The sequence below is a fragment of the Bombyx mandarina genome, chromosome 09 (assembly GCF_030267445.1).
Source record: "Bombyx mandarina strain Sakado chromosome 09, ASM3026744v2".
Classification (NCBI taxonomy): Eukaryota; Metazoa; Arthropoda; class Insecta; order Lepidoptera; family Bombycidae; genus Bombyx; species Bombyx mandarina.
Window position 1 is genome coordinate 10,479,056 of NC_143216.1, and position 17,047 is coordinate 10,496,102.

Below are 17,047 nucleotides of genomic sequence, written 5' to 3' on the forward strand. Positions count from 1 at the left end.
GAACCTCCTACGAGGTTTCCGCTGTGCTTAGTGCGAGTTTTTTAAAGTACTCGATACCTAGCGTAAAAGTTAGATCATATTTGTATGGAATGGGATCGTTTGCATACGTTTGTCGGTAGGGGCGCTGTTCCAATTGCATACAAAATTGGCTTAACTTTTACGTTATCGAGAACGTTATGAAACTCGCACTAAGCACATGCTACTTGGGGGCGCACTTTGTATGTGGGACTGTCCACGACTGCGAACCGCGAGCCTGAGGTTATTTTTAGGGCCCTACCGCACTGAATAACTCTCCTGCACTCTTACACCCGACGATCAAATTCCGCGGGGTCGGAACCCGGTCAGAGTAGGAGGGTTCCCGTACTTTGGCCAGCTTCTGGCCCCCGATCCCTTGAACCCGCCCGAAGATGTCAAAAAAACTCTGAATGTTAAGCACAGATAATTATTGATTCAAATAGGCAACTCAAATAGTTGAGTTTCATTCCAAACTATTTTCATTCAAAGCTAAGGAAGTGTTTGTATTTCTTTATGTTACTTGAAAACTTTTATTTCTTTCTTTAATGGATACACAGTTTGAAATTTCCATTCATTTATCATTCTCTATAAACTTTATTACTTTAATAAATCTAAAGAAAAGATCCCTTGATATTTCAATTTGACAACAGCTATATTTCTATTCTTGTCTTTTCTGTGAGGTTTTTTAACTGAACCGTAAGCCTACTAAAAAAAAAATTGAACTTTATTTTGTTGTGAAAATTGAGGTTAGATTTAGCTTGAATTCAAAATAATTCAGCAAATTGACACTATGAATTAGTATGAAATTATGAATTAACTTAAACGGGAACGAAAAAGAGACAATGGTCAGTTTTTTACACTAATTGTAGTTACACAACTCATGTATCATAGTTTCATGTTCTAATTATAGTCATATTTACCTCTGCAGGCATTATTGGGGGCTCAGCTTGTAATAACTTTGATCATGGTATCAGTTATACAGAAATTGGGCAATTATTCGTTCGCGAAGTGGTTGCTGTGCTCTCAGGGCTTATACCGGTATTTGTATCCGGACAATAATGAGTTGAAGAATTTGGCTGGGGTTCCTAAAGAGAGATCTAAGGGGAAAAAAGGTGGTAAATATGAGAGTAACGGTAAACCGGAGACATTTCACGTGCCTAGAAGCTTGGAAATCCAATTGGAAACTGCACCGGTTACTGCGCTGGACGTGGTACATTTGAGATTCTACACAGAATATCTTTGGATTGTTGATTTTTCATTGTATACAGCCATAGTATACATTATGTCTGAGGTATGAGAATATTCATGTACATTTTAATTGGTTCTGTTAGATGTCCATCTGACAGCTTTAAGTGCAAGTGATCTATAAACCGTTTTAGAGGTTGAAAAAAAATCTAGCTTTTGATGCAGATAAATATTCGTGGGAGGCAAAAACCTGGGTGTACCCCTGTCATTGCTGATATAAAAGATCAGTGGTAACTATTCATATGCTGTATGCTTGTTTGTCTGCTAAGGCAACCAAATTACTTTAAGGTTACAACAGTGAGTTAAAGAGTAATTAAAAGTAGTTGGTGTTTTGGTTTTATAACAGTCTCCAAAAGTGTGGCTGAATACAGTAGTTGGAAATGTTATTACTCAATCAGAATATAAAATGAAAAAATTTAGCCAGCCTGATTAATATAATCCTGCTAACTTGATAAATTTTATGTTAATTTTGATAAATCCTCTATTAAATTATGGACAAGTGTGTTAAAAGATAAAAAAATGTAAACATTATGATTAAATTTTTGAAATAATTGTCTACTGTCTTTCACACCATCAGTGGTTTAAGTCATTTCTAATAAGTACATCATAGATATGTGTCTGGGGATAAATTTGTACCTAGTGTTGCTCTCTACAGTGTCTCAGATGTAATTAATAAAATGTAAAGATAATTTTGCATAAATAATGTTATTTCTTCAGAGTTTAAATTTTTTTTGGTATTTGATTTCAGGTTTACACCTCAATATTTCCATTAAAAGATGAGTTCAATTTGAGCATGGTCTGGTGTCTACTCGTTATTTTGTTTTCAATGTATCCTTTTATTATAAATTTTAAATATAGATTGACCTTAAGAAGTTATTGAAGAAAATAATCTACTCCTTTTGCAATAAACTTACTTGCCTATGTAAGCTATCCTGGGCCTTCTCACTTTTGCTTTCCACTTTTGTATACACTCCATTAAGCCCTATAAATCAGAACACGCTATTCAAATTCAAATGCAACTAATTTATTTCAACCTAAATTTCATCATAACCAACTTCTAATGTCAAAGCATGACAATGATACTTCTTTATGGTAGATATAGGCAAGATAATAGTATCCATTCATTTGCATTATATAATTTAATGCTTTTGGTCCATTATTCTTCTCCCTGCCCTGCACAGGTTTACAGGAACACATGCCATAAATATATAAAACCTTAACTATATGACAGTAAAATCTTGTTATCACTTACCAAACAATATTTCACAAGTGATGAATCAATCGGTGAACGATCAACATGCATTGTCGCATTCTGCGTTTTCCTCCTCATAGCCATGATGGTACTGATCGTAGATGAAAAAAACTTGGAAGTTGGTGTGGACCCTGCTTATGACAGCTTTTTTGAAAATGCTTCTAAGTTTCTCGATAGTCAAGGCTTGAGTTCTGTGTGAGTTTCGTCACTATTTATTTTTATTATTCATAATAAAGAATATGAATTTTTGCATGTAATGTAAATTGGTGCAAATCTACACTTGGACCATTGTTATCTATTATCAAAGCCAATAGATATCCGTGTGACTGTCTCTGTCTACTTTGAGGTATGAGGTCTCAGTTATACTGGTACAATAGTTGCCCTGTCATTCAAACCAAAACGTATTACTTTAAAATGCAGAATCAGATAGGGTGGTAGCATCTATTCTGTGCAGACTCAATATAGTCTACAACTAGCTTCATGGTTGATAAAAACTACCAAAACCTATCAACTGTGGTTTTATTGTTTAGGAAATCCCAGGTGGGAAACATCTGAGAATTGTTCTCTAAATTGAAGATATTAAAATGTTACGATCAAAAGTCAAAATGATATACTGCAACCCCCTTTAACCATGAGGTGGAAGTGTAATTTTTACTGTAGAATGGCAGTCCTATCCACCAAAGGGTCGCGCCTTTCAGCTTGTAGTGAAGATAGTGGTTCTCCCTAAAATTGACTCACAACAGCCTTCATCATAACCTTTAGCCCTTTAGTACCCACTGTTGAGCATAGATCTATCCTTTCTTATGTTATAATGTTTGATTGGAGACAATTCTCATCCACTTCACTACATCCTTACTTATTAGGAAATATATAAAAAATTTAATTAATAAGATGAGAGAGAAAACAGAAAATTTTATTCAATGTTAAAGAAAATTAATTAATTTTAAAAGCAGTGCTTGTTTGTATGGTCGACGTATTGCTTTTTAGCATTATCTAAGGTAGCCTTCGATCAACAATATTGTTGATCGAAGAAGGTAGCCTATTCAGAGCAAAGATTAAATTCCATATCATTTCATGTATTTGTTTAAAGATTGTAACAGATTTCTATTCTATAAATATTCTATATTTATAAATATAAAAATCTCGTAATTTCATAAATTTCAGTGGTCCAGCATCCAAGCTTGTGATAAAGTTTGCTTTTGCCGTGTGGGCTGCGATCATTGGTACCATATTTACATTTCCGGGATTCAGAGTTTCCAGAATGCATTGGGACTCACTGAGGTACGTAATTGATTTATGCCTATTAACAATAACAAAGATGAATTCTAAAATATTTCTAGTAAAATGAATCTCAACATCTTTGTTCAATTAATATCAATTCAGATTTTCTGATACATAACAAATATTGTTTGAATAAAAAAAAACCGTATTATCCGAAACAATGGATGGAATTGCCTCTATACCATGTAATTGAAAGAACTTGGTGTAGGAAGGTGATTACTAAATCGTTCCATATATTTATAGACTATGTATCTAAAATGCGTTAAACTCGAAATTTATTAAAATTTCAGGTACTACGGAGAAAACAAAATAAAGTATTTGTTGCTAAATTTTAATTTTGCTCTGCCGTTCATACTTGTACTGTTGTGGGTGCGTCCAATTACGAGGCACTACCTCACAGCTCGAGTATTCAGCGGGATGGAGAAACCTTTGTAAGTTAATTATTTGTTTAATTCTGAGCATAACATGTTCTCAGCCTTTAGGTGACCAACTCTTAAGTTTCTGCCGTGAAGCCACTATGTATTCCATTTGAAAGTCCAGTCCTTTACACAATACAATAGAGAATTCGTCCCCAAGTCTCTGTGAAGTCATGGTGGGTGGTGAGATTCAAGGTTTTATTATTATTGCTTAGGTGGGTTTGCGAGCTCACGACCCATCTGCTGCTAAGTGGTTACCGGTGCCCATAGAGACCTACGACGTAAAAGCCGCCACCCACCTCGATACATAAGTCCTAAGTCTCAGTTTTAACACTACACCGGCTGCCCTACCCTTCAAACCGAAACGCATTACTGTTTCATGGCAGAAATAGACAGGACGGTAGTACCTACCAGTGCGGACTCAAAATGTCTTACCACCAGGTGTAATGTGAGCTTGACTACCCATTCAAAAAATCCTGTTATTATTTTTATACAAACGTAAGAACAACAGTGATAGTAGTAGATAACCAAATCATATTATATAGTAGTAAAAATGAAAACTTGATCCACATAATTAAAATATTAACAGTTCATTTTTAAATTGGAAACTTTTCTGAAAAGAAAAAGTGCCCATTGCAGTCTATTTTGTTTGAATATGGCAATATTGTCATTGGGCCTATTGCCATTTAATTTTGACTGCTCTTGACGTAATATTACGGGAGGTGTGATAATAACTGTTTCTATTGCCCATGATAATATTTCTAACCAGTCTTACCTGCTTGGTCAATTGTTTAAATGAAAACTGAAGCTCAAAAATCAAGTTAAGTGGCTCGACTTAATAAATTTTAAATTATTTCTTGTATGTTTTCGTCATGTTATTAATGTAAGAAAAATACACAAATTTTGTTCTTTTAAAATTATGCCTTTTTTATTTTGATTAGCTCAAATATAGTGTTGCGATATGGCAAAAAAGGAGGACTTTTGGCGAGAACGAGAGGAATGAAGTTGTGTGATTTGTTTTATTTTGTCTATTTAGTGTTTCTTCAGGTTTAAATGTGTAATAACGGTGATTTATTAACTGTTTAGTATCTGTGAAAGTACACAAATGTGGGAAAATGAAACAAAGTAGCTGGACGTAACTTCTCGGGATCCAAAAAGTCCACTGAAAAAATCCCAGTAAATGACCATCATTTTACTGAGATTATATTTCATCCCATATCATCTCATCTCATTTCATTTAATTTCATCCCAACTTCATTTCATTTCGCTCCATATTATCATTTTTCATAAAAATAAGAATATAAATTAAAACAAGACTTGACCTAAAGGTCTTAGTTACTAGGTCATAAAATTCTTTAAAAAAAAACAATTATAGTGTTGCCAATACCGCGTGTATCCGGTCCCCGCACCACGTGTCGCGGTGCCCAACTCCAACCTGGCCTTACGTTTCAGAATGACGTCGCAGGCCTTCGACACCCTGCGCATCGTGCTGGTGGTGTGCGCGGCGGCGCTGCGCGTGGCGCTGATGCCGCGGCAGCTGCAGGCCTACCTGGACATTGCACAGCGGAGGCTCGACGTGCAGAAGAAAGAGGCCGGCAGGATAACCAATATCGATTTACAGAAAAAGGTGAGAACATAAAAATAATAAATAAACATTGAGTTACAAAGATTTATTTTTTATTGCTTAGATGGGTGGACGAGCTCACAGCCCACCTGGTGTTGAATGGTTACTGGAGCCCATAGACATACATCTACAACGCAAATGCCGTCACCCACCTTGAGATATGAGTTCTAAGGTCAGGTTACAACGGCTGCTCCACCCTCCAAACCGAAACGCATTACTGCTTCACGGAAGAAATAGGCAGGGCGGTGGTACCCATGCGGACTCATAAGAGGTCCTACCACCAGTAAATATTTACTTAATATTTAATTTATTTTGAAACAACACGGTTCATTGTTGGTGTTGGACCACGGCGCAGGACGGGTCCGAGTGCCACGTTCGACACCACGTTGTCACAGCAGACGGTGACGTCACCGTCACCAGCCGTCACGTCTGCGGGCTCCGCTCAATTGCACAATAAAAAATAGTAAAAATGACTCGTCATTTAGTTTAACTGCAAATGACGTCACACATACGGAAGCTCGGTTCAGCCTGACGTAATGAAGTTGACGCACGGTGAACTTTCCCAGGTCGCCTCGGTGTTCTACTACCTGTGCGTGGTCGCGCTGCAGTACATCTGCCCCGTGATCATGATGCTGTACTTGGCCCTGATGTACAAGACGCTGGGCGGCCACGCGTGGACCAGCCTGCTGTACGAGGCGCCCCCCGCCGCGCCCCTCCCCGCCCCCGCAGGCGCGGACCAGTACCAGCTGGCCTGGGAAAACCTGAAGATGGTAATTACACGGTCCAGCAATGTACTGTAAATCATCAAACCCGTAAAATTATAGTTTGCGTAATTACTGGGTGAAGGGCATCTTGTGAGTCCGCACGGGTGGGTACCACCACCCTGCCTATTTCTGCTGTGAAATATAATGCGTTTCGGTTTGAAGGGTGGGGCCGTTGTAACTATAATGAGACCTTAGAATTATCCCAAGGTGGGTGGCGGCATTTACGTTGTAGATGTCTATGGGCTCCAGTAACCACTTAACACCAGGTGGGCTGTGAGCTCGTCCACCCATCTAAGCAATAAAAAAAGATTTTTTTTGGGAATTCTTCTATAATTTCGATATAATAAAATTAAAAAACAACGGAACGTGGTCTGTTTAACTAATTAGTAAAGTTAGTGGAATGTCTCCAGGTGTTCACGGCGGAGGTGTGTCGCGGAGTGCTGGGCTTCGCGACGTGGTGGTGCAGCTTCGCGTGGTTCGTGACCACCGCGCTGGGAGCCGCCTACCAGAGTTACTTCAGGATCTCCTGATGCTGATGCTGATGCCTATTTGTATTCGTTTTAAATTATATGTAGTTTTCTAGTCGAAGATCATTGTGGGACGTTACCCTGATGTGGCCAAAGCATGTGTTGTGATTTTAAAGGCGAATGTTGTGTTAAGGCTTCGTCAAACAGAACGCGTACTTAGCGTGTGTCAGAATGCTATGACGCCGAGACGTGTTGTACTGCTATGGTAATATACTGTCGAACAGAGCGCCAGCGCTATAAGTACGCAACGCTCCGTCGCGGGGTTAGAACGATTTGACGTCAGGCGTTGTCATTTTTTCCTAATTTCATTTTAATGTCCGAGTGAATATGTATTAAAATACTGAATAATGCCCGAAAAATTAATAGAATTAGTTAGACAATACCCGTGCTTATACAATGCCACATCTGAATCACTCGATATCTTAATACTTTTAAATTTTCAGACTGCTATAGAAAGGCACTATGATTTGGCGAATGCGTTGCGTCAAGGAGCGTTGGACTCATCTAGTCAATTTGTGTGACATGAACACACGCAGCGCTAAGTATGCGTTCTGTTTGATGAAGCCTTAAAAGTTAGCACTCCAAGGAAATTTCTCGATACAGCACCATCAACTATGTTGATACGATGCACACCACCTCCTGTTGTCGATTGCCACAAAAGCTTCACCCGGTTTTAACTTGTAATTAACTTTTCTTATCTATTAATTTTAGGTAGTACTTGAAGCCATACTCTTTACAATAAATAAATAATAAAAGACATCATTACATAGTTTGCTCAGTCATTTTACTGGAGGTAACTGAATCTAAGTAAGATATAAGAAAGTTTATAAATGTAAAATTAAAAAAATATATAACATTCGAATTATATAACAAAAAAGTTCTTATACTCAGTGGTCACTGATGCTCATGGACTTCACAAATATGAAACACATCATAGATTGACAGCTACTTTAAAATATTGGATAATAAAAAGTTATTACCAATAAAGCTTAAGAAACCTGCATTTCATTGTTAATAATAATTTAGCACGTGTTGATTGGTGATAACATAAATTATAAAAAGTTAAAGAAAAATGTCCATGTTATGTTCATCACTATGAAAAAAATTACCTTTAATTAGAATTTAGTTATTACATTTATAGATTTTAATGGTGTGAGTTTGAATTCAAATTTTTCGACCGAAGGCTCGGGGTCATTGTATTGACCTGTATCTTGAATAATGTTACGATGAAACAATAGTTGATAATTTATTCAACAGGTTTTTTACCCGTCGTTTCAAATTCTGTTAAAATCAATGACATCTTGAGATTTAAATTCATTTAAATACTGTTTTTTAATTTAATAAATAGTCTAGGATAAATCATACCCGGTCAAGTGTCCTGTAGGGCTCCCTGTACTACGGGAACTGATACATACTTATACATATGTAAATACATATTTATATAAATTAACCGGTCGCACACAGAGCGAACCAACCTGTTCGTTCTATTATAAAATTCATGACATATTTAAAGAATCTTGAAATATTAAGACATAAGTGTGAATAGACCTCAGTGATTTTAAAAATGACCACTTTTGTACTATTTATTTTATAGGTCATGTTAAATTCGTAGGGTTGCTACGAAATTATATACACGAAATTGCATTGAAAAAACAAGATTATTTAATATTATATTTTAGACAACTTTTGTTATGTTTGTGTAAGTTTGTGATTTTTGTGTTATGTTTAAACCTGTTTGTGTGCTACATTAGTTTGTTATTCTTATGTGTTTCTAATATAATGAGCTATAACTATGATGTTAATTACAAATAGTCTCGCGACGTATGGTGCTTAGACCCTTGTCTAGTGCGGCGTCTAGCTCTGTAGATAACGTTAATTTTACGTTTACTTTCTGTTAATCTATCTTAGAGTTATTATAAAATTATTGTATATTTGTAACTGTGTAAAACTAAACTGAAATTCATTAATAATTAAAAGGTATGAACTGAACTGTTCTATTGACTATGAATGTATGAAGTGTTTTGTCCTGGTGAAACTGGAAAGGCCTCCGGGCCACCAGTAACCCTTCAATGATAAAAAAATAATGAAGTGTTCTATTGTACCTGGTCATAGAAGACCTTACTTTTTAAAACTGACTTTCGCATTTATAATATCAAATATTGTTTCGACCGAAGTTGTACTATGAGTTATAAAAGTTATGTATTCATTACTCTCATTTTAAATTTAATTGAAAACAAATCATTTTATTTAACTGTAATTATTAAGCGCAATTATTCGACCGGTTCTTTTCACTATATAGTTCATGATATTTGAAAGTAAGAATTGTCGAATCCCGTTAAGTGAGTCTTTAATAAAAATAGTCGCAGCTTAAAATTATTCTTATCTAATAATTATTAAGCGTAATTATTAAGCGTAATACATGCGTAAATAATATCATTATAATTACTTTTCGGTAAATAATGAATTGGTATTTGATTTAATTCAATTTGTTTTTTTGTGATTAATAGCTTATTAGTTGAAAAATTACGATTATGAAAATTTGTATGGGATTGTTGTAATAAATTATCTGAAGCAAATAGTTTTTATTATTATCCCTCCCTATTACGTTCTCAACGTGAGGAAAACGATAGAAAATTAAACCATTAAACGACTTCCGACGCCATGTGGGGCCAAACTCCAAACTAACCATTGCTAACTGCTGGTGACTCTATAAACTTGTTAGTGGAGGAACGTTCTAGACCCTCAAATATCCTCCACGGTGTTTCCCTATGACATGTCCTTCTTCAAACGAGGCTTGTGGAGAGTACTCAATGGTAGGCAACGGCTTGGCTTTGCCCCTGGCATTGCTGACGTCCATTAGCGACGGTAACCACTTACCATCAGGTGGGCGGTATGCTCGTCGTCGTCGTGGCCCAAAGGATAAGACGTCCGGTGCATTCGTATGAAGCGATGCACCGGTGTTCGAATCCCGCTGGCGGGTACCTATTTTTCTAATGAAATACGTACTCAACAAATGTTCACGATTGACTTCCACGGTGAAGGAATAACATCGTGTAATAAAAATCAAACCCGCAAAATTATAATTTGCGTAATCACTGGTGGTAGGACCTCTTGGGAGTTCGCACGGGTAGGTACCACCACCCCGCCTATTTCCGCCGTGAAGCAGTAATGCGTTTCGGTTCGAAGGGTGGGGTAGCCGTTGTAACTATACTGAGACCTTAGAACTTATATCTCGAGGTGGGTGGCGCATTTCGTTGTAGATGTCTATGGGTTCCAGTAACCACTTAACATCAGGTGGGCTGTGAGCTCGTCCATCCATATAAGCAATAAAAAAAAAATTGCTCGTCTGCCTGCTCGGCCAATAAAAAAATAATCTAGACTGTGCCAAAGTTAAAGTAATTCCCGAATATCGCCGAGCGTGAGCGCGGGTAAATGAACCCTGCTCCGGTGCTGGGTCGTACTGTTATAATAATAAGCATAATATAAGATAATCAGATAATCTTAAGCAATTCCTCAGAGTACTTCCCGTATATACTCGAAGATTCGTGAGATCATCGACAATTTTGTGAAATGAACTTTACAGAATTTCTGGGAAAAATTAAGTTAATTACGCATGCTATGAGTCATCATGTAAATGTCCATTTGATTTGTGAAAGCTGGGTTTCTAGACGAACCGCTCTCTATATCATGCAAAAATATCAGGCGAAATTCCAGAAACTTCGCCTCCCGAAAATTGTCGTCGTTAAAAAATCTAGGTCACACAGTGGAGAGACATAATTCAAATTCAAATTTGGATAATCCATATTTCAAAATAACCGCGCAAACTACATAGGTACACAGTACGATTGAATGCAAATTAATTATGTTACGTGTAAATACAACATCCTCCGGAGCAAAAAACGACGCTAACCATAGATAATACATTTATAAATACCATTTAATGAATAGAATCATTAATATTTCACAATAATGTTGATCGAATCATCATTTAAATTTCATTAACATACCTTGCAACTATTTTTGATTGCTTCCATAATGGTGTCATTGCTGTGGTTTCGGATTAATTAGTTAATGTACTGACGTGGTCACTTTTAATCAAGAGGCTTGTTCACTCGTTTGTCTTTGATATTTGATAAATATTTGAGAATTTTTCTTTAATAAGCGGAAATCACTTAATTTAACCTGGGTTAGGCGCTCATCGTTTTAATAAATTCATGTTTCGTAATCTCTTAATCTCAAACGAAAGTGGCTGACAGACAACTTGCATCTGACGAGGTCATGAATCCAATCCAATAGCTATTCTATAATTTGATCACTTTGATTGCGAGCATGGCAAAAACATTTAAGTACGAAAATAAGCCTATAAAGGATTTGGCTGTATGAGTTTTGATCTCTTTCGTTATTCAGTTGAACGAGAACAACAAAAAGTCTATGGCATATGTGTAGTGTTGTATATAATTTCAAACGATAAATCATTTAATTTATTTTACTTTCTTAGCTACTCACTTAATTCTTAGTTACAATCTGGGACCTTGTTCGTTCACGAAGCCCGCTATAGAAAGCAGAGTAATACACTTGTCACTTGACATTGGCGAAATCTAAAAGGAAACGCCATAAACCCAATAGACAGATAGATGTTTTACTTTCAGTAAAGTTCAGATTATTTTGAACTTTTTTCTTGATAAAATAATGAACTTCGATAAAATAATGTATGCAGAATGCTAAAGTAGAGACTTCTCCAAATATAGTAATTTACAGGCTACGACTTTATGCTTTCGTGGCTGATAGTTTGCTATTTACCGAAAAAATATACATTAACTTACAGTAAGTTTTAGCGCATTAAATAGTAATATTCAGCCACATTATTTTTAAAGCACGGAAGGTATAGACATGCGTAGAAGGCATAGATATGACTATACTATACATATAATTTGTCTATAATGCCTCCAAAGTTGGAGTAATCCATGAAAACAAGAAGAACCATAAATTAATTGATAATATATAAATGTACATACATGTGATAGCATTTTAGATTTTTTTACTTTGATGATGTTTACATATTTTTTTCTAAAATTACTTTTGATTCTGATTTGTTTGATTTTGCAATAAGCAAGTTTGGCTTCTAGGCCAAAACAGCATTTTACCCTACAAACAATCCAAAACTCTAGTTACAATGCCAAAAAATCCACTTCGGATAGTACCAATATTTTAAATTTTAAAAAAAATTGTGAATCGTGGATGTTTTCATATTATTATACACAGTTTTTATTTAGGTTTACTGTTTTGTCGTAGAATTTAACAACAATTTAACAATTTTATGCAAGGTAAATTTTATTTTGGACTATCTCTTAGGTTTATGGCGTAATTAATTATATTTATTTTGGACTCGATTAATTAAAACACGAGGACATCACTTTAGATATTGACGTAGTATTTCGTAATCCATAATACGGCAACAGCATTGACTATCCAACCAATAGCCTTTCACTGCGTCGAGCTAGCTGTGTTCTGATTGGATAATTGACGGAATGTTCCAGAATTTCCTAGTGACGTCTGAGCTAGTGACGCATCGAGTATGTACTTCATGTACAAAAACGGAACTCGACGATTCGAATTGAATCATTTACTGAAGAGAAGCCGTCAATCGCGCACGTTTGCTGAGTTATTTTAAGAACAAGTAACAAGACTGATTAAAAATACAAAGTGAGTACTTTAATTATTTATTTCTCTTTCTTTATGATTATTTAATGCGGTTTGAACAAACGGCTATATTAATAACAATGTACGATATATCTATTGTAATTCTCTAGGATTCTGTATTTTAATGGATACCATTTTTCGTTATCACCACGAGGTCATCGGTCTTCAGGAAGTCTCGTGTTTGATTTATGACTTGTCTTTTGTTTGATTTAGCTGATAGATTTATAAAAATACTTATTTCATCAGCCATTAAGTTTAAAAGAATAGTGCAGTCTTGGGCGTGGGTAAACCCGTTGTTCGAGTCAGACATTTAATGGCACGTGGTAGGTACCTAACAAGTTATAACATGTGAAAATTCTCAAGCTGAAGTGTCATAGCACACGCCTATTAATAAGTGGATCATTAATTCTAAACAATGACCTCTATTCGAGAATGTTCTGCGATCGATATCTTTGTTGCAATGGCTGCCGCGCCGGCTTCCATGCCATGCGCTGTGATGGTGCACCGAAGCTATTTAACCGCTCTAATAGATGTTGGGATTTGAAATAAAGCTCGCAAGGTTGCTGTGAATCTACGTCTTGATCAAAGCCAATTGACCTTGCGTTTCGTGATTGTGAATACCTACAATTTTGATGAATTTTATTTTCACCAGATGGCAAAAGCACCCGCAGTAGGAATCGATCTGGGTACCACGTACTCTTGCGTTGGTGTCTTCCAGCACGGGAAGGTGGAGATCATCGCCAACGACCAGGGCAACAGGACCACTCCGTCTTATGTTGCGTTCACAGACACCGAGCGTCTCATCGGAGATGCCGCCAAGAACCAGGTGGCGATGAACCCCAACAACACAATATTCGGTATGTATCGAAATAATTAAACGTTAGGTAATTCAGGAATTTTGTATGGAGGCTGTATAAATCTTGTTTTAATTTAACGTAGTTAATCAGGAAGGACGAATCGACAAATATATGCCATAGGGTTATTTATTTAAACTATTTTTTGTTCATGGAAAATAATTGCTATATTTTACGATAAAAGCACGTATTTAATCCTGTTGCAATTATGGACAATTACTGAGATGTGCCATAACATTAATAGGAGAACAAGTAATTATATTTGTACCATTATCTGATTTGAGGAAATTAGTTTTAGAATTCTTAGGCTTGTCATATGTGTCATATGTTTAATTGTACATACTTTTCCTCAACATGTAGATAATGAAAAAAGTTTGAAAAACCAAACGTTTGTAATGTGATTAGTCTGAGCTCTCTTTAAAGTGATTTATGATGATACCCAATATACTAGACTAGAGTCTCTGAACATATTGAATGATAAAAATAATCTGAAAAAACTATAATTTGTTCTTCAGGATATTCGTCCTTTCACTTGGATTGACATAATTTTCACTTGTTGCAGATGCCAAACGTCTCATCGGACGTAAGTTCGAAGATGCTACTGTGCAAGCCGACATGAAGCACTGGCCTTTCGAGGTTGTCAGTGATGGAGGCAAACCTAAGATCAAGGTAGCATATAAGGGTGAAGACAAAACCTTTTTCCCCGAGGAAGTCAGTTCCATGGTGCTTACGAAAATGAAGGAAACTGCCGAAGCTTATCTCGGCAAAACTGTGCAGAATGCAGTTATCACGGTTCCCGCGTACTTCAATGACTCTCAAAGACAAGCCACAAAAGATGCAGGTACCATCTCTGGCTTGAACGTTCTCCGAATCATCAATGAACCGACTGCTGCTGCGATTGCTTACGGTCTTGACAAAAAGGGTACTGGAGAACGAAATGTACTTATCTTTGACCTCGGCGGCGGTACCTTCGACGTGTCCATCCTTACCATCGAGGATGGTATCTTCGAGGTGAAATCCACCGCCGGCGACACCCACTTGGGAGGTGAGGACTTTGACAATCGCATGGTCAACCACTTTGTTCAGGAGTTCAAGAGGAAATACAAAAAGGACCTCGCTACCAACAAGAGAGCTCTTAGGCGTTTGCGTACTGCATGTGAGAGGGCAAAGAGGACCTTGTCATCGTCCACACAAGCGAGCATTGAGATAGATTCTCTCTTCGAGGGTATTGACTTCTACACGTCAATTACTCGTGCTCGCTTCGAGGAGCTGAACGCCGATCTGTTCAGGTCTACCATGGAGCCAGTGGAGAAGTCTCTCCGTGATGCCAAGATGGATAAGGCTCAAATCCACGATATTGTACTGGTGGGTGGCTCCACTCGTATCCCCAAGGTGCAGAAGCTCCTGCAAGATTTCTTCAATGGAAAGGAGCTCAACAAATCTATTAACCCTGACGAGGCCGTAGCTTATGGTGCAGCTGTCCAGGCTGCTATCTTGCACGGTGACAAGTCTGAGGAGGTGCAGGATCTGCTGTTGCTTGATGTAACACCCCTTTCCCTCGGTATTGAGACTGCTGGAGGTGTCATGACCACACTCATCAAGCGTAACACTACCATCCCCACTAAACAGACTCAGACATTCACCACCTACTCCGATAACCAACCCGGAGTACTCATCCAAGTATTTGAGGGTGAGCGTGCTATGACCAAAGATAACAATTTGCTCGGTAAATTCGAGCTGACCGGGATCCCACCGGCGCCGCGTGGCGTGCCTCAAATTGAGGTCACCTTCGACATCGATGCCAACGGTATCCTCAACGTTTCCGCAATCGAAAAATCCACCAACAAGGAGAACAAGATCACCATTACCAACGACAAAGGTCGTCTCTCCAAGGAAGAGATCGAGCGTATGGTTAATGAGGCAGAGAAGTACAGAAACGAGGATGACAAGCAAAAGGAGACCATCCAGGCCAAGAATGCATTGGAATCTTACTGCTTCAGCATGAAGTCTACCATGGAGGATGAGAAGCTCAAAGAAAAGATCTCGGACTCTGACAAGCAGACCATCCTCGACAAGTGCAACGACACCATCAAGTGGCTGGATTCCAACCAACTGGCCGACAAGGAGGAGTATGAGCACAAGCAGAAAGAATTGGAAGGCATTTGCAATCCGATAATAACGAAGATGTACCAGGGTGCCGGAGGAGTCCCCGGAGGTATGCCGGGCTTCCCGGGCGGAGCACCCGGAGCCGGAGGTGCCGCCCCCGGGGCTGGAGGCGCTGGCCCCACCATCGAGGAGGTCGATTAAACCAACATTCCACACCACACGTAAACCTACCTGTAACAACCACCTTGTAACCTCTCCTTGATTGAAATAAATAAATATCGAACTTAGTTGCTTTTTTAATTTATACTTACCTTTAAAGAATCTGTTGTACAAAATTTGACTATGGATTGGGTTTTTGGTCGACAGTATTTAGTGAGACAGGAATGTCATGTATACAGGTTTGAAAACTGAAAGTTGATCACGTTGTCTGGCTGTATAATCTAGTTTCAATCTGAAATGTTGAGATTTTACGAAATACCTATTTTAGTTGTTACAAAGCGTTGTATACATAGTGTTAAGTTTTTGTTAATAATTAAAGTAGTTAAATTTCCAATACTAGCCTTCAAAGTTAACTTTCAACAAATGAGTTTTCCTACGACTATTATTAATATAAAAGATGAGGCGAACAAGTGTCACGCTCTCAGATTTGACTTCTATATTTGGGAATAGGCTTGTTGGCAGTACTTCTAAATCATGTTACGTCACGAAACTCGAAAGGGCTTTATAAAGAGCGGCAATATCTCGCAGCTTGGGCTTGAAGTTGTTTAGAAACCTACATATCTTGGCCTCTAAAAATGTCCACTTGAAAAACTAGGAAACATGTTTTTTATGTTGCCATTTTATTTCCGTAATTTAAAAACTAAAGGTATTAGAACCGTTTTCGAGAACTAAGGAAGATTAGGTTGTTTGCTCTATTTGATTCAAAATACGGCGACACTAAAACGCCATGGAATCCAAAGAAAAAAATATCCAGTGGTTTTCGAGTCTTGTGATTAGAACTGCTGTGGCTCGGGGTCATTGACAATTCCGATGTGTATGAGTTTTCCCTACAATACTTATCTAAATAGTAACAGTGCTACATTGAATTTTAATTAGAAAGGGAAACGCCCCGAAATCTTGTGGTCGTGAGCCAAAACTCTGGAAATAAACTAAAATTTACTACCGCTACGTCACTATATCCGGTTGAATACTTAGTTTATTTTTTGCAAGAGCACTCACCAGACCAAGCTTTTGTTTAGAAACTCACCATGTTATTAGAGTTTC

General features: G+C 37.5%; 2 protein-coding genes across 2 annotated transcripts; both read left to right on the top strand.

Annotated features, from left to right (window-relative positions):
* The first annotated feature begins 456 nt into the window (after positions 1–456).
* On the top strand, positions 457–9,700 carry emei (transmembrane protein 161-like emei). The gene is made up of 9 exons (XM_028177362.2): positions 457–860; positions 944–1,306; positions 2,009–2,088; positions 2,492–2,707; positions 3,677–3,793; positions 4,084–4,224; positions 5,662–5,836; positions 6,400–6,603; positions 7,008–9,700. Exons 1-9 carry the CDS (start codon positions 858–860, stop codon positions 7,125–7,127), a joined length of 1,419 nt encoding a protein of 472 aa, XP_028033163.2. The 5' UTR covers positions 457–857; the 3' UTR covers positions 7,128–9,700.
* A 3,039-nt stretch (positions 9,701–12,739) lies between these two features.
* On the top strand, positions 12,740–16,071 carry Hsc70-4 (heat shock cognate protein). The gene is made up of 3 exons (XM_028177341.2): positions 12,740–12,827; positions 13,477–13,681; positions 14,241–16,071. The coding sequence occupies exons 2-3, from the start codon at positions 13,477–13,479 to the stop codon at positions 15,983–15,985; spliced, it is 1,950 nt and encodes a 649-aa protein (XP_028033142.1). The 5' UTR covers positions 12,740–12,827; the 3' UTR covers positions 15,986–16,071.
* Positions 16,072–17,047: the final 976 nt, after the last annotated feature.